This window comes from Heloderma suspectum, chromosome 1 (genome assembly GCF_057233095.1).
Source record: "Heloderma suspectum isolate Gila_16-S chromosome 1, 16-S_ref, whole genome shotgun sequence".
Taxonomy (NCBI): Eukaryota; Metazoa; Chordata; class Lepidosauria; order Squamata; family Helodermatidae; genus Heloderma; species Heloderma suspectum.
Window position 1 is genome coordinate 25,804,495 of NC_139458.1, and position 26,721 is coordinate 25,831,215.

At 44.2% G+C, this 26,721-nt stretch overlaps 2 protein-coding genes and 1 long non-coding RNA gene across 4 annotated transcripts in view; 2 read left to right on the forward strand and 1 right to left on the reverse strand.

The window, feature by feature from the left end:
* The window catches only part of WARS1 (tryptophanyl-tRNA synthetase 1), a 37,159-nt gene extending 32,970 nt beyond the window's left edge, over positions 1-4,189 (forward strand). For both annotated transcript variants that reach the window (XM_084838714.1, XM_084838706.1), the window contains exon 11: positions 656-4,189. In XM_084838714.1, coding sequence (XP_084694840.1) covers positions 656-814 — 159 coding nt within the window. In that variant the 3' untranslated portion in view covers positions 815-4,189. The remainder of the gene's footprint in view (positions 1-655) is intronic.
* SLC25A47 (solute carrier family 25 member 47) lies at positions 1,473-17,206 on the reverse strand. Its single transcript, XM_084838726.1, has 5 exons — positions 17,168-17,206; positions 15,441-15,512; positions 13,365-13,547; positions 12,498-12,774; positions 1,473-6,480 (listed from the first exon to the last, which is right to left on the reverse strand). The coding sequence occupies exons 3-5, from the start codon at positions 13,518-13,520 to the stop codon at positions 6,200-6,202; spliced, it is 714 nt and encodes a 237-aa protein (XP_084694852.1). The 5' UTR covers positions 13,521-13,547; positions 15,441-15,512; positions 17,168-17,206; the 3' UTR covers positions 1,473-6,199.
* On the forward strand, positions 11,996-25,971 carry LOC146357033 (uncharacterized). The gene is made up of 4 exons (XR_014788381.1): positions 11,996-12,030; positions 24,392-24,495; positions 25,446-25,505; positions 25,735-25,971. It is a non-coding gene; the product is annotated as an uncharacterized LOC146357033 (long non-coding RNA).
* Positions 25,972-26,721: the final 750 nt, after the last annotated feature.

A 26,721-nucleotide genomic window follows, 5' to 3' on the forward strand; every position in this document is an offset into this window, starting at 1 on the left:
ACAGGAGTTTAGCCTTCGTAAGAAGATTGTGAGCTTTGTCAACCCCAGGCATCCACAGCATGGGGCTGCTCAAGGTAGTGCTACCTGTGGCTTTGACCACATCTGGCACAGTTGCAAAGCAAGGGCTGAGCATAGGCCAGATCCAGTGCTGTTCCACTGCTGTTTGATCCTATATCTGCATGCAGCTGAAACAGTTTTTGGCTATTTCTTTGGCTATATTAGCCATGAGTCGGAACTTCCTAGTATGCTCTGAGAATTTCCGTGTTAGAAGGATGCATAACAAGTAAAATTGCAAAATTGCAGACATTCATTAAGGCGGTTCACCCATAAGCATGCATGAAAAGGTTGGGAAAGTTTTTCCTTTGTATATTCTGAACACAACATTGTGGTTTGAAACATGAGGTAGCTGATCTTTGCTAAGCGTTCCTCAGGATGTGCTTTTAGGCACACTGCAAGAAATAAATAAATTAAATATGCTATGCCTAAAGCATCCCTTTCTGTGGCAGCTAGATAGAGGGAATTAATCTCTACTTAATAAAGGCAGAGTGCTTTGCGTGCCAGCAGCTGTTCCTTTCAAGAGGCTAGCAGGAGGGCTTTTTCCAGATGTTATTAGACACAACCCTTACTAAATATGACTGTAACGTTCTCTCGGCAGGCCTATTCGAGTGGAGAGCTGCTGACCGGAGAACTCAAGAAGCTGCTGATTGAAACACTTCAGCCTTTGATTGCAGCTCACCAGCAAAGGCGAAAGCAGATTACAGATGAAATGGTGAAGGAATTCATGACTCCACGGAAGCTGGCATTTAATTATTAATCCCAAAAGTGCATGTTAATTTATCAGTACACGTAGGACACAGTGGATTGATATTAACCTAGCCTCTTGTTGTATGTCGCCTCTCCCTGTGCTGTACAGGCTGCAGTCAGCATTGCCTCTGACAGTTTACTTGTCCACAGTCAGCATCAGTGACCATTTGGGAAAACATTGTACTTGTATGTGAAAAAGCCAGACTTTAGCTGCAGACTTCATTGCACTTTTATAGATTAGCAGGTTGACCTGGAAATAATTGTTTGTCAACAGAGTACTGTGCTTCCTAGAACATGTTGTTAAGAAAAATGCTAATATCACATTAATAAAGATTTCTGTATAATGCCAGGTTCTACTTAAGTTAAACATATATTTATATCTAGTATGAGTTCCTGTTTTAAATAGAATTTTCATTCTTTGGTCCAGAATGTCTTCTTTTCAGGTGTCTAATTACAGAGGATAATTGTAATGTTGCCTTTAAAAGTCATGCTGTATTTGTGAGTTTCACAAGGGCTGTATGAATGATTGCTAGCTGAGATTTATGCTGGCTGTACTGAGCTTTTTGGTAGAGTTTCAGTTTTGACAAACCATGCTATGTATAATTCTGCTTTATACAACAGGAAAGTAATAATAGCTATTATTAGGGGTGGTACAGAATGCTGAGAGATTGTCATAATAAAAGCAGTGTAGATAAGGGCAAAATACCTTTCTGATAACAAAAATCACCAAGCTATGCTGTGACGTCAATGAAGTGACTCCCAGACAAAGGGCATCTTTGTTTCTGTTTTGTTGTGTTTGCATTAAGGTTAAGAGTTATGTGTACATCTTGTTGTTCATATAATCTCTCAGTAAGCAATAGTCTACACAATATAATCCCCACTGAATATTTCCTATACAACAGGTTCTCAGGTTTGTGATGAACATAGAAATAAAGTTGACCGATTTCTTTGTTTTTATGTAATGAGGATTAGAGACAGCCTGAATCCGTAATTCGTCAAAATGTCTCTTGCCCAAGTCTTACATAATGAGTGGGAGTTGCTAGATGCATTTTTGACATGAGAAGGTGGGTCAATTGTCTACGTAATTGGGCTTCCATGTTGAATGTGCTATACTAAGCATCTAAGCCTACATGTAACAAATTCTGCTAGGCTGGAAATTGTATACTTCACATTTATGTATTCACTTTTCTTTTTTTTACATAATTTTAAATCTGCTAGGACTCCTATATTGGTTTCAGCACTTTGGGGGGTCAGATTGTTAGTGATCATGAATTTGGAGTAAACAGTGCTGCCTTTAGCTCAACTAAAGATAATAGGATTGCTCAAGCAGCCCAGGACCATGCAGCTGAATTTTGCCCTCCTGTTCCATTTCTTTCTCGGAGACTGCCAGTTGCACCAAATCCGTGAATATATTTGAGGGTAGCGAGTGATTTCTTAGGAAAACCAGATTACACCGTATGATTTGTCATGCATGAAAGAGTATGTGAAAATTCAGTTTCAGCTGATATTAGGCTTTAGCTTTGAGGAGTTCTGCGTTTAACAAAAATAAGTCTCTTCCTTCCAGAGAATACAAATGAGTTTATTAGCACAGAATGCCTCTGTTCTGTCAAAAACATTAATGCACGCTGATTTGAGTCTGATATCGAGGTTGAGACTGTACCTGTGGTGATAGGAAAGCGATTGTTCCTGTCTACCATTTACACATTTGCCTTCACATTTACTCACAGCCTAACATGCCTAGGTGTCATACAAGCAACCTGCACACCACAAAATTGAGGTTTATCAGTCACATGGATTGGGCCTATACCTAGTGGCTTTTGTGTGTCACCCCTTCTGAGCAGCAGCCACATGGGCAGGGCAAGCAAAAGCCATCCTTACCCTCATGTACCCTCATGTAAGTTGCATGTACAGTTTGAGCATCTATTCTTGTCTGGTATAGTGGTGGCCCAGTCTGCACTGGTATTCCTCAATCTCTCATGCTGAGGGTGATGAATGGCCTGTACTTTCTTGGTTGAGCCCTGGAGAATTTGGCTCCATGGTGTAGACCAGTGGTGTAGGGCTATGTTGGGGTGACAGGATTGAATTCCCCTTCAGGCCTGGGTTATGTCATCTGTCTGCACCCATCACCCATTTTAGCTTTTCTCTGCGCTGAGAGAGGCACCATGTTCCATGCCTCTCAGCATGAAGAAAGTCCGCTCTTCCCAGCATCACTGAATCCCTGGCTTCATGTGGCATCTGGCACTCCCATGGACACCACATGAGCCTACTCGGCAGGCATCTGGAAGAGGGGGACACACTTCCTGGTGCCAGCCAAGTCCCTGGCTTCACCTGGTGCCCCTGGGGATGGCAGCTGAACTGACTCAGCTGGTGCCAGGAAGAATGGCAGCTCTTCCTGATGCTGGCCAAGCCCTCTGACACTTGCATCCCTGCTGTTATCTCTGATCTCAGGTTGGAGATAACAGCAGGGATTCCTACATGGGGTAGGACACCCCTGTTGTAGACCTTTGCACTCTTACTAGGTTGATGTCCATGGAGTTGTGGATTTATATCCCATAGCACCTCAGATCAAGAAGGAGCCTAACCTTTCACTGATCAGTATTGAGTTGTCAGGCTCTGGGTTTATGATATTTGACTGCATCCCTGCAGGCTATAGGTCTGATAATGTGCTGGTACATAAATGGTGCTGAGAACAGAAGAAGGCCTGGCTTGGGAGCACTGTTGGGCCAGATAAATCTTGGTCTGATGCAGCATGGCAATGTTAATGTACCATACGTTAGTGCAGATTTGAAGTATGGGTAATATGGGGGTTGGGCTCGACGGTCTTATAGGCCCCTACTATTCTATGAGTCTGGCCTGTATCACTTAACATTGAGGCCCAACTGTACTACTAACATGATATATCCATACTTGAAATCGTACTAGTTCAAAGATAATGTGCAACAAAGACAAATGTGGATAGACATCTGCAGTTGGAACCTGGCAAGCTGCCACATGTGATTTCATTTATTATATTTTTATCCCACCCCATAGCCAAAACTCTGGGCGGTTCACAAAAATCTAAACATTAAAATACAGTATATAAAGTATAAAAGCATTCACATAATAATGTAGCACAAATTGCACACACGACGACGTATTTGTTGCTGATGGTGTGTACTGGGTAGGGACAAATGGTCTTTTGCTTTGTTTTTGTACAACAGTGCAACATTTTTAGAAGTTGTTTTTCAAAAGGACCAAGTTAGAAGGATGGCAGAGAAGCCAACCCGCCTCAGACATCTCGTAGGACAGCTTAGTAGTGCTGATGTAAAGAGAAATGCTTGTGAATGATGCATAGCAAATGTACAAAGCAAAGCCACATGCAATAAAACCGAGCGATCTTGCAGAACAGAGACTGCCTTGGCCATTATTACCTATGGTATAAATGTATACATCTTTGCGTGTGTACGCATCAGACATAAGACCCTCCTCTTAATGCACAGATGCAGATGGAACAGCTGGAAATGGTTTGAAAAGTGACCACACCACTGTCTCTGCAAAGCTCCCCTCTGGGAGCTGCGGACAAGCCGAACAGTGGGAAAGGACCCCACCAGGGCTGCACAAGTTTTCTTTCAAGGGCTCAGTACTAAGAGAAGCACTAGGCTGGGCAGCTGCAGCAACCTCTCCCTGCTGCTCATTCCTACCATTTCATTCCTACCCTGCCTTGCAATGAATTCAACTAAGGAGGCCAGTGCCTGCCAGGGGGCTAGGAGGCACCTTGGCTGGGGTGCCTTCAAAACTGGCGCCAGACCTGGGGATTGTTCCAGCAGTCTCAGCTGCCCTGAATTCCCCCAGGGCTCACAAAAACCACAATTGCCCTTGCAGAGGTTGTAAAAGCGACATCTGGGAACAAACAAAAGCTTGAAATGGCATAAAGGGGAACAGAGTTAAAAGTGCCAAACGCCAAATGGTTCCTTATAACATTGCAAATGGAAGGCCCTTTACCTCCCCTTAAGCAACTTGCATAGATATTTATTTATTTATTTATTTATTTATTTGACTTGTGCCTTGCCTTTCTACCAAAAATGGTACTCAAGGTGGCTTACAGTCACTAATAAAACTTGATAAAAACATTAATACAACAAATACATTAAACAAAATTAAAAACAATTACAACACAACAATAACACAGCTTGTTCCCACAGCGAGTTGCAGTTTTCCAGGAAAGTCAGTGCTGGGCATGGAATGCTAAATGTGATGTCTTCTTTCTGTGCAGCACCTTTGACATTTTAGTACTTATCAGGAGAATAGCAATGTTGCTTGAGTAACAATGAGTAGATCAGGGCCAAGGTAATGCTTCAGAACACCAAATTCCTGCTGTCCAGCATCTGGAAATCCAAATCTCTGTTTGGATTAATTTCTCTTTCTGTATATTCACTCGTACATTTTCTGTATTCAGCTTTAGGTAAGCTGATTTCTTGGTGCACCTAGAGGCTCAAATGTATGTGCAGATGTATTTCAAAAATGGGGATATTTTATTTTCTTGGGCTCCAAGATCATGGCAGACGGTGACTGTAGCCATGAAATTAAAAGACGCTTGCTCCTTGGGAGGAAAGCTATGGCAAACCTAGACAGCATAGTAAGAAACAGAGACATCACCTTGCCAACAAAGGTCCGTCTAATCAAAGCTATGGTTTTCCCAGTAGCAACGTATGGCTGTGAGAGCTGGACTATAAGGAAGGCTGAGCGCCGAAGAATTGATGCTTTCGAACTGTGGTGCTGGAGAAGACTCTTACGAGTCCCCTGGACTGCAAGGAGGTCAAATCAGTCCATCCTAAAGGAAGTCAACCCTGAGTGCTCATTGGAAGGACAGACACTGAAGCTGAAGCTCAAATATTTTGGCCACCTAATGCAAAGAGAAAACTCCCTGGAAAAGACCCTGATGCTGGGAAAGACTGAAGGCAAAAGGAGAAGGGGACGGCAGAGGATGAGATGGCTAGATAGCATCACCAATGCAATGAATATGAACTTGAGCACACTCCGGGAGAGAGCAGAGGACAGGAAGGCCTGGCGTGCTATGGTCCATGGGGTCACAAGGAGTCGGACATGACTGAACGACTGAACAACAACAACATAGGGTGGCCCAGTGTCAAAGGATGGTCTTCAGTTTGAAGGGCTGCCAGAGGACAGTCCTCTGTTTGAAGGGCTGTCCTGTCCAACCCACCACAAAATAATGAGGAGGAGGAGGAGGAGAAGTGGAAGAGGAAGAAGAAGATGATGATACTGAGGGAATATTGATAGCTTTGTTACACGTGTCCAATCCTCACCCACAAAAACTGCATATCATTGCACAGAAAGCCTTCTTGAAAGAAAGTCACTGGAGTGTTTTGATAAATAGTATGATGTTGCAATAAACCCTTTATTCCACCAAGCATTCACCAAACCTAAGTACAGCTTCATAAGTAAAGAATATCATCATGTTTGAGGGAAACGCACGGACTGAGTTGAGTCCAAGGCCTTTGAAAAGAACTCTCACGCCCTCTTCTCTTATGCTGTCCCTGGCACAGTGGATCAATCCAGAGTATTTACGCTGTCCCTCCCCATCTGCTTGCATCCGGGATTTGATGACATCCATGGGGGTCGCTGCCGCCCAGGCCAGTACTCCAGCGCAGCCTCCAGAAAGGAGAACAGCCCACAAGTCTGCATACATAACAAGAAGTAGCATTAATTACCATTCATATGCAGTGATCCTTAAAGGTGCAATTACTGCCAAAGCAAATATCCCAAACTCACTGACCACATTGTGATGCAACAGGAAAACAACAGATGTGTTGAATGCAGTTCTTAGGTAACAGGCATGAAGAAACTGGGGACATTTCATGAATCTGAATGGTAGGAGATTCAGGACAGATAAAAGGAAAAACTTCTTTACTCAGCACATCGTTAAGCTATGGAATTTGCTACCACACGATGTGGTGACAGCCAGCAACCTAGACCACTTTAAGAGGGGATTCTACTCATTAAGAGGGAATTCTACCCATTCATGGAGGGCAAAGTTATCAAAGGCTATTAGTCAAGGCTATTACTCTGATCCCAGAGGCAGAGGTAGGCTAGGGAACAACAGTGTGTGTGTGTGGGGGGGTGCTGTTGTGCTCATGCCCTGAACTTCGTAGGTCTTTGGGCTGATCCAGCAAGGCTCTTCTTCTTAAACAAACACAATGAAAATTATTTCGCACATTGGTTGCTTCCGATCAGCTGTAACAACAGAAGCAATGGTAAGCTTCCAAACAGAAGGAGGATTTAAAATATGCTAATGAACTAGAATAGAGAGTAGACATGCTCTACAAAATTATATATGTCTTGGTGCCTCTTTGACCTGCGCTCCATGGTTCGCACCAAAGATTCTTGACATTCCTTCTGTGAAATATCAGATGGGCCACCCCAGGAGGTCCTGCTTTCTCCTGCTTTCAGAGGTGCAGCTACAACTGGAGCATGTGGCCAAAGCCCAGGGCTCTGCAGCCCAGCAGCAGTTGACCACCCAGAGAGTGGCAGGTGTTGGGAGCCATGGCAAACAGACCCAGTGTCACCGCCTGGGCCAGCATGGGCATCCCAGTAGGGCAGGCGCTGTTCACCATAGCATCCTTTCTTCATATTTTTAAAGCAGATTTTATAATAGGGGGGGGGGAGCATCTCTAACCATGTGCATGGTTAGAGATGCTCATTTTATTACTTTTACTTTTAAATGTATGCGATCATTTTCTACAAGAAAATGCCTCTTATTCCCAAGTAAATGTTTTTAGCATCAGGGCAGCACAAGCAAGCCCCACTTTATGTCTGTAGTCATGATGGCACTATGATTTAAGTCAGTTTAAAAATGCAAACCTGCACATGCTAAGAGTATTTTTTTTCCCCTGTTTTGTATCAGGGTTGTTTGTTCAAACATTTCAGGAATGTAGAAGCAGTTGTAAAGCATGGAATGGTGAGGCGGTGGAGGGGGGGAAAGAAATGTTAGTTGTGTGCTTCACAACTGAAGTAATACACATAGCTATCTAAAGTGGGATGGGCATAGGACCGTGAAATCTAAAATCTAGGGCCTAAAATCGCCTAGCTGTACCATGGCCTGCTTTGTGAATCACTACCCTTCCTCTCTCTCCAGTATTTGTAACAGGGTGTGTTTTTTTCTCCCTCTCCAAATCCTAGTTGAATTTTATGGTGTCATCTTCTGGCTGGTTGCTGTAAGATTTCAAATATGCTGATCTTTTCCTCCTCTTGATCTTTACAGCTTTGTTCAGTCAGGTTCCATGATTATATCAGACCATTGTGGAATCTCTGCACAATGTTCCAGCTCCTCTCTCACGGTGTCAAATCCAGACTTTGTTCTCCAAGGCAACGCTTCTATTATGGGAAACTTAGTATTTTCCTCAGGGCCCAAACTGCAATTATTGGACTGCTAAGAAAATTAAGTTATTTCCCCAGCAAACATGTAGATCGCAACTTGGTGTGGAATGTGGTTCCACTCCTTTTGGCTAGTGCCTGTAATATCTCTGGTGGCAAACAGCAAGCTTCTGTCTGCCACACCCATACCATTTCAAACAAAACCCTAAATTATTGTATTTATTATTCCTCTGAAAGCTGAGCACTCATGGGTTGTAGTAGTCAAGTAGGGGAGCACTTTAAACCAAAAGAAAAATCCTACGACAAGCAAGAATAGAGATAGACAGTTGAATCCAATGTTAGTCCTACTCAGAGTAGACCCATTGAAATGCATGGAACTTAAGTTAGTCACGACTAATTGAAATTCAATTCATTTTAATGGGGCAACTCTAAGTAGGACTTATTTATTTATTTATTTATTTAATACATTTCTATACTGCCAAATAGCCGAAGCTCTCTGGACGGTTCACTTTGGATTCAGCACAAAGTCCTTACTCACCCCCACAACATTTAATCACAATGTTGTGAGCCATTTGCTTCCACCCTCCTATACATCTTGTAACTTTTCTTTGTTTTCCATAGTTGAGCGCTTCTCTCCCACATAGCAGTACAAATGTCCTACTTCTCTAACAGATGCAGTGAACCGGCTGTCCACCACCTCTGGAGCTAGGTTAACTTTGCCCCCCCCCCTACTTTTGAGCAGTCCTCAGAAGTAGAGGGGGCAATGGGGCCACAGGCCCCCCACTGCCCCCACCACCAAGGTGATTAGGCAAAAAACACTGCTGCTATAGTCAAGACTGAATGATGTTCTGAACACTTTACTTTCATCAATTACTTGTTCTTACGTTGTTTTTTTTCTTTTTTAATCAAGTTTACGGATGATTGAGATAAATTCATGTCAACAATACTGAATGTGATCACTTATAACATTAACATTTGCCAATTGATGTTATAAGACAGCTTCAGCTATTGGGCGGTATAGAAATGAAATAAATAAATACATAAAATTAAAATGCACCTGAAAAGTAAGCAACATCCATCATCTTCAGGGCTGGCCCTACCATTAGGCAGAGTGAGGCAGTTGTCTCAGGTGGAGGATCCTGGGAGGCAGCAGGAAAGACTTGTGTGCCATGCGGCCTGCTAGCCTCCTAAGCTAGCCTGCTGCCTTCAGGGGCAGTGGAGGGTGCCATGTCATCCTCAGTGTTGAAGACAGATTCATCTGCCATCCCAGTCAGCTTTTGTACATGGAATGGGAAGGGAGCCATCTTGTCCTTTGCCTCAGGCAGCAAAATTTCTTGGGCCGCCCCTGATCATCTCCATACTATCTTGACACACACATTCACCACACACACACACGCACACCCCGTAAAAATGCTTCCAAAATCCCTGATCACCTCCTCCTTCCTCCATCCCTAAGAACTGCATAGAATGGATTATTTTAACTCTGGTGCTAGTAACGTGCCAAACATAAAATCCATTTTATTTCATCATTTGGAAAGTTGCACCCCAGGCAATTCTGGTTTAAGTGGCAGGTCGTCCTAACTGTTATCTAACGCTGGTATCCGACTCTGGCTGCCATGAGGCATGGCCAGTCACAAAACGTTGGGAGTGCCCCTCCCCCGGCTCCCTGTGTGAATGTGGGCGTGCACGTTGTGTCTCTGCGTGTGATTGCATGTGCTGCTCCCTGTGTATATGTGCCTGTGTGCTTTCTCTAGCCCATCAGGCTAGACTTTCTAGATCAGACTCAATGTAGCCTACAGAGCTGCATAACTATGTTAATGCTCTTCCAGCACGCCACAAATCCTTTGTAGAATTTATATCCATTTAATAATACATTTCAAAGATGCAATTAACCAGCAGGGCTTCAGTTAATATGAATCCAGGGGAACAGAACTTTAAACAAAAATCCTGGTAGAGAGGAACAGCTGTTGGGTGACATCAGAGGACATGGCCTCTTAGTCAACCAATTTCACAAGAGAAGCTCAAATAAAATTTCATAAGAGCACTCCAACCTCGTTGCACAATTTGGACAACCTATGCCAATTCTCATTAAGCCTCTATTCTATTCTGTTCTATTCTGTTCTATTGTTCCCAGCTGAGACACCGCTCTGTGCAATTACCCTTATCCCTTAGGCCAACTGAGCAGGGGGTTGGATTAGATGTCCTCCAAGTTCCTTTCCAGCTCTAAAATTCTGTGATCCTGACCAGATTAGTCAGTGCCTTTTTCAGCAATTAGCTCCTTGGCTTTGATGTCAGTGGGGTGGTGAATCCGCTCCGTGTTTCAGTCAGAACCAGTCCGAACTCTGCAAAGAACCTTGGATAGCGCTGTTAGAGTCCTGACTAGTTCTGACTGAAACCTGGATTCACCGGCCCACTGACGTTGGGGCCACCAGCTTCCACTGAAGGAACCACAGGCAATTTGGAATGCTAAAACACATGTGGATTACCTACTCAGCAGAATATAGCAGTAATTCTCAGTTTCGGTCCTGATCTCTATTATCGTTTACTCTTTTTATTTGTAAACTGCTTCAGGAGCTTTGGCTGAAGAAAGAGGAACACCTGCAAATCAATCCATCAGTAAAAGTATCCGTGCCTCAATCCAGCAAGGGCGATCCATGTACACAAGCAGGATCCACGTGTGCATCCCCTTCTGGGTTGACACTCATGCTGGGGAATGTGTACTACGCATGTACCTGGATTTGTGTGCAGCAACCCTTGCAGGTGGCAGTTTCTCAGTGAAGTACCTTCAGGCCATGGACTGGCTCCAAGCTGGCCATTGGATCCTCCTGGTCAGGAAGGACCATAAGAAGGTTTCCTGTTCCACTTGAGCCTTGCTGGAGTAACAAGGTCTTCTGAGCTCTAGTGTGGTCATTCTTTGCTCCTGATTCCTGGTCTGTCCCACTGCTCCTGCTCTCCAGTTCCTGGCTCATCCTAGACTACCTAGGGTGGCCTTGTGCATCCTTTCACAGAGGACAGTTTGAAGGAATGCCAAAGGACCGTCCTCTGTTTTGACGGCATCCTCTGTCTGAAGGCCTGTCCCATCCATGTCCAATATAAAGATCAAGAAGCATCAGAAGGGAGCGCTAAAGGGCCTTCAACTTGCCCATCAACAGCACCTGGACAGCAGGCTGAGTAGGCACACAGGTCACCTGGTCACAGTCTTCCACACTGTGGTGAGATGTATTGCATTTCGATTTGAATTATAGTTGTTGTTGTTGTTCAGTCATGTCCAACTCTTCGTGACCTAAATTTGCATCTCTACATATAAATTAGCATATGCAAATGGTATGCAAATTGGCCTCCCCTTTTGTCTTCTTTTTTGGTGATGCATGTTCTTTTTTTTGGCAATTCACAAGTGGCCACCCCATTCACACCCCGCCCTGACAACATGCGGTTTCCACCTCTAGCATCTGGGGCTCCACGAACAGATTCTCCTTGCTGGATGGAGTTCTTAGCAGAACCACTGAGTTACTAGAAGAGGAATCTCATTTTAGGGCCTTGAAGATGTTAGATCCTGAACAACAGACTGAGCAGGCACAGAGATCAAGCGGTCATAATCTTCCCCACTCTGGTGGTACGTATTGCATTTCTATTTAAATTATAGCAATTATTTCTTGATTTTGTATCTATACATATGAATCAGCATACACAGTTTTTATGCAAGACTGTGTCCTCTTTGGGCCTCTTTGTTGGTGATGCGTTTCCTGTTTTGGGCAGTGCATAACTAGCTTCAGCACTGTGCGGTCCAGGATTTCTTATATTACTCAAGCAGCGAGGGAAAGAGAGCCTCTCTGCAGCAGCACCAACACTGCAAAGGTAACAGCGGGGGGGGGGGGGATATTTTTTCCATAAGAAATTTTTTCTTCAGCCTCTTCAAACAAGCTGAGCAGCCCCGGCCAGCTCAGAAGGAAAATTATTGTTTCTGATTACAATTGCCCATCACCTGGCATCTAGTCTAGGTGTCCCTATGTCATGGAGCTAATCCTGAGGCTGCTCCTTGAACGGTTGAAGAATGGTGTGTGATTTTGGCCCAGTTAAGGGCCTGCAGGTGTCTGCAAGATAGCCAGTAAGGCAGAGGCCAGAGTAAACTGCATTCTTAATGGTTCTTAAAAGGTTTGCAAATCCCAGGGGGAGAAATATATATATGGGGGGAGGGGGAGAGAGAGAGACCGAGCCAGCATGTATATTGTGGGTCAAAGTAGAAACTACTCTCCATCCATCTGTCATGTAGGAGACAAGCCAGGCCACGTTTTCAGTGGACCGCTCCCATTTAATGCACATACCTGGTTTCTCTTTACCAGCGGGAGTAAGCCAATCACACAAGGCAGAGTAGGTGAGGAAGTAGGTAGCACAGGAATGGCAGTCCCGGCACAGGAGAGCCAAAGAGCCCTTGTACAGGCCCCCAAGACCTTCTTCCTTCACGATGGTCCGCAAGCAGTGCACAGCACCTTGGTACTTGGGCTTGGAGAACAGGAGATGGGATGGGGTGGTCAAAGCAGCTGGCTCCTTCTGGATCTGTAGTCTCACTTTGGCTATCTCTGCAGGTGATATTAGCACAACCTGGGGGATACAATTGGGAATTGGAAAGCTGGGGTTAGGCCTTTAGCAATGTTCTCCATATCCCAAAATACCTGTACATCCCTACCCAGACCATGCAGTTCCTGAGCCTATGGCCCAACCTCATATGTCCTGTCTTGGCACTTTTACCCAACCCTGATGGTCTGCCTGGCACTTTTATTTCTGTCTTAGGGTGCAATCCTGTACATGTTTAGACAGAAATAAGTCCTACAGCTCCCAGCATCCCAAAGCCAACCATGTTATCCGGGGAATGCTGGGAGTTGTAGAATTTATTTTTAGGTCTAAACATGGATAGGATTGCGCCCTTAGTGTATAAAGTCACCTCCCCGCATGCTGGGACCCCACCCTGCAAAAGTCCTTCCCATGCACAGCAATTAGGCTTTTACAAAAGCACCAATGGGAGTTGTTTTTTCTAATTGTTTTTATGACAATAATGATTAATAGCAGCTTTCAAATGTCCTCCTCCCATCCAAATGACTTGTTGTTGTTGTTGTTGTTATTGTTGTTAATAATAATAATACTTTCCCTCTTTTATGTTTTTTGAACAATAAATTATTTTACTCTTAGCCTACCCGGGCAGCACCAGTAGCACATCCAGCAAAAGATATGTCCACCCCTGATGGCTTTCTGTCTGCAGTGCCATATCGTAATCTGCAGATGTTATAAAGGAAGCTTTTGTAGATGCCAAATGAAAATGATGAAATAAACGATGCCATTAGGACAGTCATTGACACACCTCGGTAGAAACCTGGCACCTGGTTTGAATACAAAGATGAGGGAAATGCCTTTTTAAAACTGTGTAAGAAGAAGCATGAGCTATATAACTTACTCAGGGTGCAATCCTATGCATTTTTAGACAGAAAAAAGGCCTACAACTCCCAGTGTGCCCCAGCCAGGCTATTTTTCTGTCTAAACATGCATATGATTGCACCTTTAACCTGCCAAATCTCCACAGTATGGAGATACATTCGGGGTACTTTTCTTTGGGTTCCTTTATTATATTATATATTTATTATTTCTTATATTATTATTCATCATAATAATGAACACATTAATATAATAAAGGTCACCTCGTAGCTTCTTGTCAGGTCTGCTCGCTAAGCAAGGCAAAGATGAAACTTTTAGCCTTCCCCAATCAAGTCCCCTCCATAACGGTTGGACTGCAACACCCATCATGCCCAGCCAGCACCAGGTTGAGGAAGGCTGGAGTTGTGTGTTTGAACTGATGCTTTTCTCCAGATGTCTTGAACTACAACTCCCAGCATTTGGGCAGCTTTCCCCAACTTGGTGCCCTTCAGATGTCTTGAACTACAACTCCCAGCATTTGGGCAGCTTTCCCCAACTTGGCGCCCTCCAAATGTCTTGGACTATAACTCCCAGCATTTGGGCAGCTTTCTCCAACTTGGTGCCCTCCAGATGTTTTGGCCTACAACTTCCATCATTCCTGGCCATGGGCCATGCTGACTGGGGCTGATGGGAGCTTAAGAGCTTTTCTACACAAAGCTGTTAATCGGCTGTCAATCCACTGAATTGACTTTCCGTTTTGTCGCAGAATTGAGATCTGAGCACTACATGAAGAGCGTTTCCTTTATTGCTTTTCCACTACATAATCCCTAGGTGGCACTGTGGTATAGTAGAATAGCACAACTGCACAAGTGAAAAAGCAGTTTCTTTCACTTTCACAATTAAAGGCAACATTTTCTCTGCTCTAGAAAAACTCACTGAAAGTGCTCACTAGACACCAAAGCAAAACTGGAGAGTCATGAAAATGTCTAAAGAACCTGTAAACAACACTGTGTAGAGAATGACAAGCAGATGGTAAATGCCTCATGTAGAAATGCCTGAAATCCAAAACAAAATGGTTGTGAGAGGCTGCCTCAGGCAGTCTCTTCTGCTTAGTAGCCATGTTGATCCCACAGAACAAGAAACACAAATCAATGCAGAGCCGTGGTGAAAGTGAGCTGGAATGGCTTAGTCTGAAACACTAGCAAAACATCATGGCATACCAGCAAAATAGTTTGCTGTCAATAAACTTAGACTAGAAGTATAACACTATGGAAGTTAGGGGGTGGGGGAGAGAAATGTAATGCACTTTTACCATTAATACTGATGACACTTTACCAAGTCATTAATTTCTCATGGTGCACCTGTAGTAACATGGTTAACCAGTTATGTGTGTTACTCACCAAAATATGAGGAGAATTTTACCACATTTCCACACACAAATCAGAAATCCAGGGAAACAGGAGCGGTAAAATGCTCCCCACTGCAGTACTGGGACATTTCCCGCCACTGGTTCTCTACATGGTAATACATACACTGCAGTAACTTGCTGTAAAGTATTAGTTTGTACTACCAAAGTAAATGGTAGTGTGTGTTTGCTCATAGAACCAGCAAAATGGGAATACTTTATTTTATTTGGACTAACTTGTGTTTAATGTGTGGTGTTTGACTTCATCCAAAATAGTAGGCTCTCCTTGTTGTGAACACACCGGATGGCGTGTTTTTCATGAACATAAATAGCGACCATAGCAGCTCACATGTCACACAAGGCAAAAGACAAACAAAGAAGTAGAACAGGTGCTATGAGTAGAATAGTTCTGTCTACTTTATAGGTCTTTAGTCAAAAGAGATTTTGCCATACGTACTCTTTCTGTTCTGTATGTATCTATGATACAGTGCCATATTCCACGATAGCTTGCTTCTGTCTGAATTCTCACCTGTTAAGTTGAAACAATCCATCATACTCAGCATCTTTGGAAAAAATAACTGCTGGTATTTTATTTTAAAAATAGCATTATGTTTACAAAGACTAAGAAAAGGAGTTTCTATTCATTATAGAGAAAGCTTTCTTTTCTTTTTTAAAGAACAACCACCTCCTTCCCTATGAACATGCCCATTGAAGGTGCTGTTACATGTTCCACTACCTAGCAAGGCTAGGTTGGTGAGTACTCAAAAGGGCCTTTTTGGTAGCAGCACCCTGATTGGGAAACCCTCCCAAGGGAGGTGGGATTGGCTCCTTCTTTATTTTACAGTAGGGCAGAAGGGCAGTAAAGACTGTTCTATTCTGGCAGGCTTGTAATGTCACTCTTCAGTGTTTAATTTTAATGCCGCTCTCAAATTTTATGGTATGGTATGGTTTTCTCTTCTGTGTTCCTTGGTTATATAATACATTTTAATTATTTTTAAAAATTGTTCGTTGCCCCGGGCACCTGGTAGGCACAGTGTGCAATTCATCCAATTAATTAATTAATTAATTAAGGGTTGGATCCAGAGAAAAGTCTGTAGAATGGGCCTGGGGAAAGTAGACTTTCCTACCCCCTCCTCTCTTGGCCGTGCTCCGAAAAGCTTCTCCTGAGGATTGGAAAACACATCTGAATGGGGGTGGGTTGTGGCACAGGGGGAGCACACACAGAAGGTGCCTCTGCCTGACGTTCAGGAATCCCGCCTTCCCCTTCAGCAACCCTCTGGAGAGACTTTCGGGAGGGGCGGGAAAGTCAGCTTCTACTGCTGACTCTCTTCTGAATCCAACCCAATAACTGTTACTAATGTTTTGTAAAGGATACCTCTTGATGAAGTATGAAAGTGGATACATTGCATTCAAAAGATGAAACAGACTTTACAAATCATAGTAACTATGGAGTGACATAACAATACCCCCATCCCTCTTCCTCTCCCCCGCTTTTAAAAAATAACTACCTAGATTAAGATTTATCTTAAAGTTTATTTATTTATTATTTGTTGTTTACTAAAAGATTTGTATTCTGCCTTTCTTTCAAAAAGAAATCCATGGTGGCTTAACAATTATTACTATTACTATTTCTATTATGTTACTAATTTGTGGCTAGGCGTCATCCAGAGATTTCACCTCAGCTGCCAATATGCCTTAGATCAACTTTGACTTTATGTTTTCTATTCCGTGGCTAACAGCAGCGCCGGGAGGAGGGGTGTGATTTGGACCAGAGCTGCGGGTGCAAAGGGAACCCCTCCAACCCATGGCATGGTACCTATTCAAATTTGGGCCCCACACAATTCTGTGTAGAATTCAAAAATGACGTGGGGAGATCCAGTTATAGATCTCAGCACATAATGGCTCGTTTGGTTGTGAGAGTCATGAAAGGACTGGGAGAAAAGGGGGAAACAGAAGATGGAGAAAGTTCTGGAACTCCTTCTGTCAAACTGTACACCTCACAGCTTAAAGGCAATTTAGTGGAGACACCATGTGGGGCACCCCACAATTAGCCCCCCCCCCGACACTCATCCTAGCTTTCATCTGAAGTGCAGGGAGAACAGGTCTCCCCAGTTTGCCTTGTGAATGTAGGGTTAGATACATGATTGTTTTGATAGTATTTTAAATAAATAAAACTTAAAATACCTTTATTGTATCCAGTGGATAACCCACTGCAGCACTAACACCACCTGAAACAGATAATTGCATGTAAACCTGTTCTGGAAGTGTTATTATTATACATTTTAATCTCACAGAGGAGAGAACAAATTCACTAACCACAATAAAGCTCCTCTGACAATTACACACATGCTCCATGCTGCCATTTCCCTCCCCATTGCTCTGAAACTGGGGTTTGTATATCACCATCATCATGTCTATACCACCCCTTAGCCAACTCTCTCTGGCAGTGTACAGAGATTAAAACATTAAAATACAATATACAAAGTTTAAAAGCCATTTACATAAAACACGGAGACAATACACACAGAGACAACATACAGCTAAAAACAACTTTGAACTGTCAGTTATAACCAAAAACAGATCCAGGACCAATTAAAAAACTCATCATGTGCTGCCAAATGCCTGAGAGGAGAGGAAGGTCTTAACCGGGCATTGAAAAGACAACAATGTTGGCACCAAGCAGGCTTTGTCAGGGAGATCATTCCACAGGTGGGAGGCCGCCACTGAGAAGGCTCTCTCCTTCATTGCCGCCTTCCAAGCTTCCCATACATATGATGGGCCCCAGTGGTTAAAAACTCCTCACCCTATGGTCTGTACTGTTTATCTTATTGGATAATAGGAACAATTCCGCACACTTCCAGACACTGAGGGGTGATAGGGAACATATTTTATCAACAGCCACTTGTCTTGTTCATCCCCCTTGTCATCCTGTAACTTGATCAGTTCCTTTCTCCTACTCCCTCCCCTTCCTCTTCCTTTTTGCCTCTGCAACAGGCAACATGTGCTTTCTCCCCTAGGGAAGCAAGTAAACATATCTCATGCCTTCGCTTCCTTACACTCATGCACCCAGCTTTAGGGGTTGCTTGTAGCTGAACAATGTTAGATAGCCTTCTTCGAAGATGTGTATAAAAGTACTAATAAAGTAAGTTGATTTTAACTTCTTCTAGACTGGCTCTAGCCTGCGTTTGTTCCCTCTGATAATAAGTGCTGTGTTACCACACTTTCTTTGTATAAGTCAACTCTGCTGGACTAAACACATCTAACGCACATTGCTCGGATCTGAGGATCCCAAAAGTACAATGCAGGGTGTGCATGGGTGTGTTTGCTAATTCAGCACATAAACTGGTGTAGCCAGGTTCTCATAATTGTGTTGTATTAAGTTTATTGTCTACAAAGCTTGTCATTGAAATGGGTCATATTGTTTGTTCTCTGTTAGGGACAAATGTAGTTGCTTAACAATTTTTTTACAAGCATACAATGGGAAAAATCAGGCATTTGCTGATATCTCCCTCTTGTGTGTAGGGGGGCGGTTGAGCGTAAATATTTACGTAGACTAAGACGGCCAAAAATAAGGAATGCAAATGGCAGCGGCCGTAGCTGCTGCCATTTGCGTACGCAGGTTTTGTTTGTTTTTTTAAACCCACCCAGCCATGATAGGCTACGTAAAGATTTACATAGCCTATCATGTCGTGTGTTTTTTTTTTTAAAAAAAAACCAGCCATGATAGGCTACGTAAATCTTTACGTAGCCTATTACGTCTTTTTTTCTTTCTTTCTTTCTTTTTTTAACCAAGACTGGAAATGGCGGTGGCGGCAGCTGGTCGGAAGACCAGCTGCCGCCGCCGCCGCCGCCCAGAAGATCCGCCCCAGGTAAGTCTCGTCCTGGGGGGGATCCGTGGGGGGGGCGGCAGGCCGTTCCGCCACGGAGTTCGGGGGGCCGAATGCACTGGCATTTGGCCTCACCGAGATCCGTGGCAGAATTCTCTGCCATCCCTATTACAACTGAGAAACCTTTGCTTTTAAGTGGACACAATGCAACAAAATGTCGCAGTACATCCTCGTCTCCTAACAGGATTGCAGCTGTTCGGGGTTCTGGTTGGAAGGCGGCCAGCATGGCCAATGCTCAGGGGTGATTAGAGCTGTAGTGCAACGTCTGGAGAGCCACCGGTTCCTCACTGCTGTGTTAGGGGCTTGAGAAAGGAAATCCACTTGCCCACCCCAGCTTTCCATTTTTCTTTCCCAAGTGACACTCAAAATTCATGGCTCCTAGTGACCACTGGGCACGCTCCGTCCTTATTAGGCCGTCGGAGGTGGTGTGCCTCTTGATGGTGGCTGTTCCACTTCTGCATATCCCACGCAGGCTGTCCCTTCCCTCTCGTTCCTCAGCGGCTCTGCTTTGGCTCAAATTCTGTCATCACAGAGGCACTGAGTTCTCTGTTAGAGGGACTGACACAACACAGTCCCAGCATAATACTGGGGGAAATGGGGAGGAAAATGCACCAAGCCAGTCTCATCAACAGCACTCTTCTGGATACCAGCTGACCTTTCCTGGGGCACCAGGAGTGACAGTAAAGACATGGCTTTCTAACATTCTCCAGGGATTTCCACACCCCAGATATAGAAACCCGTGGACATTTCTGGGGCCTAAAATAGTCTCAGGGGGACGAAGCTTAATGCTGCCACTGCAAGAAAAACAAATAGCCACACTGTAGGTCTTCCTCAATCCCAGTCAATAAACTTTCTCTTCTGTTAACAAGGAAACATATGTTTTGCACAAACCTAAGCGTGTTTACTCTGAAGTCAGTCCTATACTGAGTTCCATGGGGCCCTGTTCCCTAGTATGTGTGCGTGGGATTGCAGCTTTTGTTTTCCAGCGCTGCTCAGATGCCCTGCTTCTTGGCTGAACACCTGTGCGTAAACAGCCCCCCAAAGAGTTGGTTATCGGCATGACAAATTGAAAGGAGAGCTGATTGTATTTCTATTTAAATTATAGTAATTTGTTCCAAATTTGCATCTACACATATGAATTAGCACACGCAAATGTCATGCAAATATGTGCCCTCTTATTTGGTGATGAATTTCCTCTTCTGTAGCACTGACCAGGTTCGGGCGCCAGTTTGCATATGCGACCCCCACTTGGGGGCTGTCCTGTTGTGCGAACCCAGCAAGCGTGGGTTATGCGAGGGTGAAACAACCTTCACATAACCCTAAAACAGACCATGGTTTGCACCACACAACAACCCCCGAGCGGGGGATTGTCACATTCCTTCGTCCTCTCCCTTTGCAATCAACACACTCCAGGAAACAAGGCTTCAGGCGAACACTATTTTATTAGTTAACCACTAGCGTCTTTACAAATGCAGATTCTAGGAAACTCTCTGACTGCAATGAAACAGCTAATCCACACATCCACAAATCTCAATACAGGAGACAAAGTGGTAGTCAGAGACATTGCCAGCAGCCTGGGCATGAACTTCATGGCCAAACTTGCTTCACAGGGATGCCCCTCCCTTAGGGTGGCTCCCTCCTTTGTTGGCTTCCACGAGTGGCCAACCTGGTAGAGCGTCTGAGCCCTGCCCCTAACTTTTCCTGCTTCATTCTGCAACAAACTCTAGCATCCCTCAAGACAAGCCATTTGCTCTCCTCCTCCTCCTCAACCTGGTTTCTCATGATGGAGGAAGGGGGGAGCTGTTCAGGCTAGGCCATCCCTGTGTCAAAGTCTTGGGAAAAAAGTCTCACCACATCTGGGCTCACTGGGGAGGGTGCCTCCCTCTGTTCTGGCTGTTCCCATTCCGATTCTGAATCTGAGCTGCCAGACTTCTCCACACGCTCAGATTCATTCCTGCAGGGCACATTCAGCCCTGCCTACCACTGGAATGTGGCCCCTGAGAGTTTCTACAGGCTGAAAGAGGTTCTGCGCCATAGCGATGATGCATTCCTGCCTGTCACATTGTAGTGGAGATGTGGAAGACCACTGTAATCTCAAGGAGTTAGTGGTAAACAACAATTGCAGCTTTGGTGCCTAGATCGAGCGGGGGGGAGGCTGGGTTCTTTAAGTAGCCAGCTATGCTTTTTTCTTTTTATTCTTCAGTAATTCAGAGTTAGCTATCTGTCTGAAATGGTACAACTTGCGAGTTTATTGTTTAACTTTAGATAGTCCTTGGCGGAATCTCAAGATTGACCACACGTTAAGGAAGTATCTGGGATGGTCACATAGTTATCTGTGTTGGTCACTTGCCACGTGTTAAGGCCAATCATCTGCCTTTGTATAATGTATAAACATTGTCAACTCTATTGGAGTATAATCAAAACATGGGTGCGATTAATGTGAGCGTAACAGTATATAAGTCCCTGGAAGACTCCGCAAGGAGAACTTCGACAGAGACCTGAACCCTGGAAGGTGCTCCGTGTCTGGCCATTTACAGGAGTCTGTCCGTTGCCATTCTCTGAGGGGTTCCCGGCGACTGGAGGATCATAAGCATTGTGATCTTGCTTCATGGTTTATTCTTGATTAATACAAAAAATCTTTAACTTTCACTCATTAGTGTGTTCATGGTCTCCGAATCCGAAAAGAATCATTGCCTCTTGGCAACACAGACCTGGATTTACAACGTTATATCTGACCCTTTGTTAAAGGGTGGTCTATAAATGCTCAATCAACCCATGTGGAATTGTAGAAAGGTTGTGTTACAGGTATAACATTTTCTGGCTTCGTACCCTGGATGATGCTAACAGCTGCTTTGGATACATTGTTTGTGTCTGGCATGATGGATGTAAGAGAGAATGGAAGGTACATAGTGGGGTAATAATCATAATCCACAACAACAGCAACATTTGCACAGTGATTTCTTCAATACCAATAGGGATCAGAAAAAACAGCTGTAAGGCTGGAAACCAAAATCAAAAAAAGGAACAACTGCACCAATTGAATTCCCAACATGTTTTGACACAAGTCTTTATCAACAGAAAAACTCTGGAGAGACTTTTCTGGAGGATTCCTTCTCCCTTATTTCATTTTCTTTGGATGAAGTATGGGAGGGGGAATCCTCCAGAAAAGTCTCTTAGAATGCAATCCTATGCATGTTTAGACAAAAAAAAGTCCTACAGCTCTCAGTATTCCTCAGCCAGCCATGCTGGCTGGGGGATGCTGGAGTTTGTAGGACTTTTTTCTGTCTAAACATGCATAGGATTGTGCCCTTAAGAGTTTTTTCCTTGATAAAGTCCTGTGTCGAAACAGGTTGGGAATTCAACTGGTGCAGCTGTTCCTTTTTCTGATCCTTCCCCAATTTAGTGCCTTCCAGATACGTTGGACTGCAACTCCCAGGGAAGGCTGGTCTAGTCCTTTCAACTGTTCAAAACACTTCATATGCATTATGTAGTCGCATTCCTTACATCAACCCTGCAAGGTAGGACAGTATTATCCCACCTATTGGAGATGGGGGTACTGAGGCTGAGGGGGGGGGGGCTTGCCTAAGGCCACCTAGGGAGTCCATGGCAGAGACAAGATTCGAAGCAAGGACTTCCTGATTCATAGCTCAGGTTCTTAGTCATGATGCTGTACCAGTTATACCAGTTCCTTGGAGTATCTCTCCTTTTGATAAACAACAGCATTATAGTCTAGCTTGGGTGGGGGCACAATCCTTACAACTGTGAACTGACAGTCCTCATTCTCCAAGTTTATATCTCTGATAAATTTCTTGGCATGGTTCAAAAAAAACATGCCAGGATTATGCACTCTTCAACAGCTAGTGGAAGGAAGCTTAAGCCTCAGAGAATACCACTGCAACCTGATTTGTTTTCCTTGGGACAGCAGCATCTCAGGGCTCAAGGATTTTCCATCAGAGCTGACCAGCCAAGTTTGTCAGGGAACTGCCCAGGTCTCTGGATGCCCTCACAGAGCTGGGATGGACTGCCAGGTCTCTGGATGCCCTCACAGAGCTGGGATGGACAGCGATAGCTTGAGCTAAGCCCTTGTGCTGTTTGCTCAGCACAAACACACACGATGCCCAGCACTGAAGAGACCACAAGGAATCTGCGGAAAGGCATCATTCAGGCTGCTACACATGCCATAAAAGCTGGCAGTTATATCAAATTAAGATTTTCCAACTTTCCTTTGTCCTGTCTAGGGTGCTCTCAAGAACCGGATTATCAGCATCTGACTCTCAGTTGTTTCTAATAGGACCGGCTCTACTGTTAGGCAGAATGAGGCGGTTGCTTCAGATGGCAGATGATGGGAGGCAGCAGCAAGGTGTAGGAGGAGGAAGCAGCTGTGCGGCCTGCTCTGCAGCCCCTAAGCTAGCCTGCTGTTCTCAGGTGTGGTAGAGGATGCTGTCCCATTGCCAGTGTTGAAGAAAGATTCAGATGCCAGCCCAGTTGGCTTTTGTACACGGAATGGGAGAGGACACCCATCCTGTCCTTTGCATTAGGCAGCAAAATGTCTTGGGTCAGCCCTCGTTTCTAACAAGGATGACCTGCAATAAAATGTTGCAGTGTTGAGTGCTGCTGCTGTTCAAGATTCCAGCCCTTCTATTCTGTTCAATTCCCCCTCCCCTTTTCCATTCCGACTCCCCTCCAATAGGAGGGCTGCAGTCCTATGCACCATAAGAACTGTTGCCCATCAAAAGTTAGCACCTGGGCAGGAGGCTGAATGGGCAAGCACAAAGGTCACCTGGGTACAGCCATCTGCACTGTGCTGAGACGTACTGCATTTCTATTTAAATTATAAAATGGATCAAGCATGTCTTTTTATGTTCTTTGCAGTTTGTGTGTGTGTTTAATCCAAACAAATAATGGGTCCTGATGCTAGTTGGTACTAGTCCTACATTTCTAAAGATTATGTGTTCCAGACATACTATAATCTCACACTGGATGGGCACCTACATTTCATCCACTTGTAGGGGGAGACCTGATGTCAAAGAAATCATGTGGACCTGACAATACCACTTCTTTGGGGTATTTCAGGGGATCAAAATTAGTGTCCCTCAGCCACAAAACCTGAAGGAACAGGGTGAAGACTTAAAGAACAGATGCAGGTAAGAACATAAGAGCCATGCTGGATCTGACCAAGATCTAGTCCAGCATTCTGTTCATAGAGTGGCCAGCCAGCTTCCCGTGGGTTTCCCACAACCAGGACATGAGTGCAACAACACCCTCCCACCCATGTTCCCCAGCAACTGGTGCACATAGGTATTCCTGGGGTGTTTGAAATCATCCAGGGCTTTATTAATTATTACACAAAGTAGGCTAAAGAGTAGGTTCCCACACTAATTTGGACGCCTCCCCTCCCCCAACTATGCAGAGTCTCCCAACAGGAAACGTGTCCATGCATAAGGCTTCTGTAATGACTTAGATTGTTTTTACACTTGCCTCAAAAGCTCAGGGTTGATTATAATTCAACCCTGTGAATTAGGTTGGAGACTGCGCAAGTCTGCAGCTGGTCCTCGAATCTGGGACCTTGGAAATGCCAACCTGTGCACCACGTCTGGACAAAGGAAGGAACAGAATGGAAACCAGGTAGACCTTCAGGAGCCTCCTGAATACCAATCAGCCAGACCCCATCTTGCGACAAAACCTATAAATGCTTCCAGGTCAAGGCTGCCTCTTTGCCCTGAGTGACAAAGGGACTCAATTCATTGCTGCTAGCAAAGGGACTCCTCCTGTCCACCCTTTACCACTGCCCTCTCCTTGTCTCAACCAATGTTGTCTTGGTCCTTAGCCCTTAACCCACCTCACAAAACACCCATTTAATATATTACTGCGAGCAGTGGTGGAGTGGTAAATTTTGAAGTGCAAGCCCTCATCATGACATTCCCATAGCCACACCCCCAAGGAGAGTCCAAAGTTTCAGGCAGCTGTGTTGACCCATAATGACAAACAATTCTAGGAGTTTTCATCTGCACCAGAAGCAGGTCTTTTGTAAAACCAATAGGTCTTAATTGCCCATTGAAGACCAAGCCATGAACATCTTCAGAGGCTTCAGATCCCACCACCACTGGAAGCTGGTGGCTCCGATGTCAGTGAGGCAGTGAATCCACTCCAAGTTTCAGTCAGAACCAGTCAGAACTCTAAAGGAGCTATCCAAGGTGCTGAACCTATTTTGGGGATAGTCATCAGCACCTTGGGATCACTCCTTTAGAGTTCTGACTGGTTCTGACTGAAACCTGGAGGGAATTCACTGCCCCACTGACATCAGATCCACCAGCCTCCACTGCCCACCAACATCTGATATGAGGAAGGTGGTGACCCGAAATAGATCTCTTTCACTGCTAGTGTCATCTTTGGAATTCTTTCCCCCATGAGACTCATCTGGCTCTGAACCTGTTAACTTTTTGGCACCAGGCAAAGTCCATTTTATTTGCCCGGATCTTTTCGATGTGTTGATATTTGTTTTACCTTGCTGGCATGAGGTTTTAAGTACTTTCAGCATCTGCCCCTGTTAACACGAATGTTCTATTGTGTTTCAGTTCAATCTTATACGTGTTACTCAGAAGTAAGCCCCCTGAATTCAGTGGGACTTCTCCCAGGTAAGTGCAGTAGGAATTGCAGCTGTAATGTGATGCCTGAAGTTTCAAATTCTTGCTTTTAATTGTTAACCCACTCTGGAAACCCTTTTAGGGTTGAAGAACAGAGCATAAATAAATTCCTGTAAATTAAAAAAAAAAATTAATCAAACCACTTGATTAAAAGAACATTGTCTGCCATAATTTTAACATCGTACAGGCCACACTGATATGTTTTGTTTTGTATTTCAAGATTCTCCAGGGAAAAAGACATCCAGAGCATGTTCCAAGGCTTCCAAGTCACAGCGGATTCCTTTGTTATCACAGTTGCCAGTTCTCAATGTTTAATGCAATTGTCCCAGACCAGCAACTTGTTTGCACATTAAAGAACATCCAAGATTAGAATGCTTCAAGTCCAAAATGTTGCCGTGGTTGTTGTTCTTGTTCTTGTTGTTTTTTAAAAACAGCCAATAAATTAGGGATGGGTGAGAATTTAGTTTGTTTTTGAGTTTGTTTTACATAAGAACAACCAAAATTGGTTGTGAACTTTACTAAAATTCACAAATTTCTTATTTGGGACGGAATGAACTTAAGATTTTAAAAAATCGAATGCAGGAGAAAGCAAAACTGATAGATTTGTCCCTCCGTACAGTAAATATGAGGTTCAATCCATACTGCAAAAGTCAATGGCTGGGTTCACACAACATGCTAAACCACGTTCAGTGGTTGAGTGTGGGTTGTTGTTGAACTGTCTGTGGGTTGTTTGTTGAACTGTGGGTTAGCATGTTGTCTGAACCCAGGACATTTTCCACAGGGTGGCCTGTTAACCATGGAGTGTGGCTTGTTAACCACCCTGAACAACTCAACAACAAACCATGGGTTCTCAAGGTGAGAAAATAAATTTTTGAGAAAAATAAGCGCACTAACCCACGGTTCAGCAAACAACCCACAGTTCAACAACAACCCACACTCCACCACTGAGTGTGCGTTAGCATGTTGTGTGAACCTAGCCAACAGATGCATCCTCCAGAGCCCACATCAATGTAGTGTGCAGAGCTGTCCCACAGGGTCTGTAGAGCTCTCCCCCTCCCCATGCCCTCAAGCTCTTTAATGAGCTCCCATCGTGCATTAAAAACGTTGTTCAGGCAGGCATTTGGGGTGGGTTAGGGTATTTTAGAAAATGTTTTTATTGTAGAATTTTATTGTTTTAAACTGTTTTTATTGTATGTTGTACATCGCC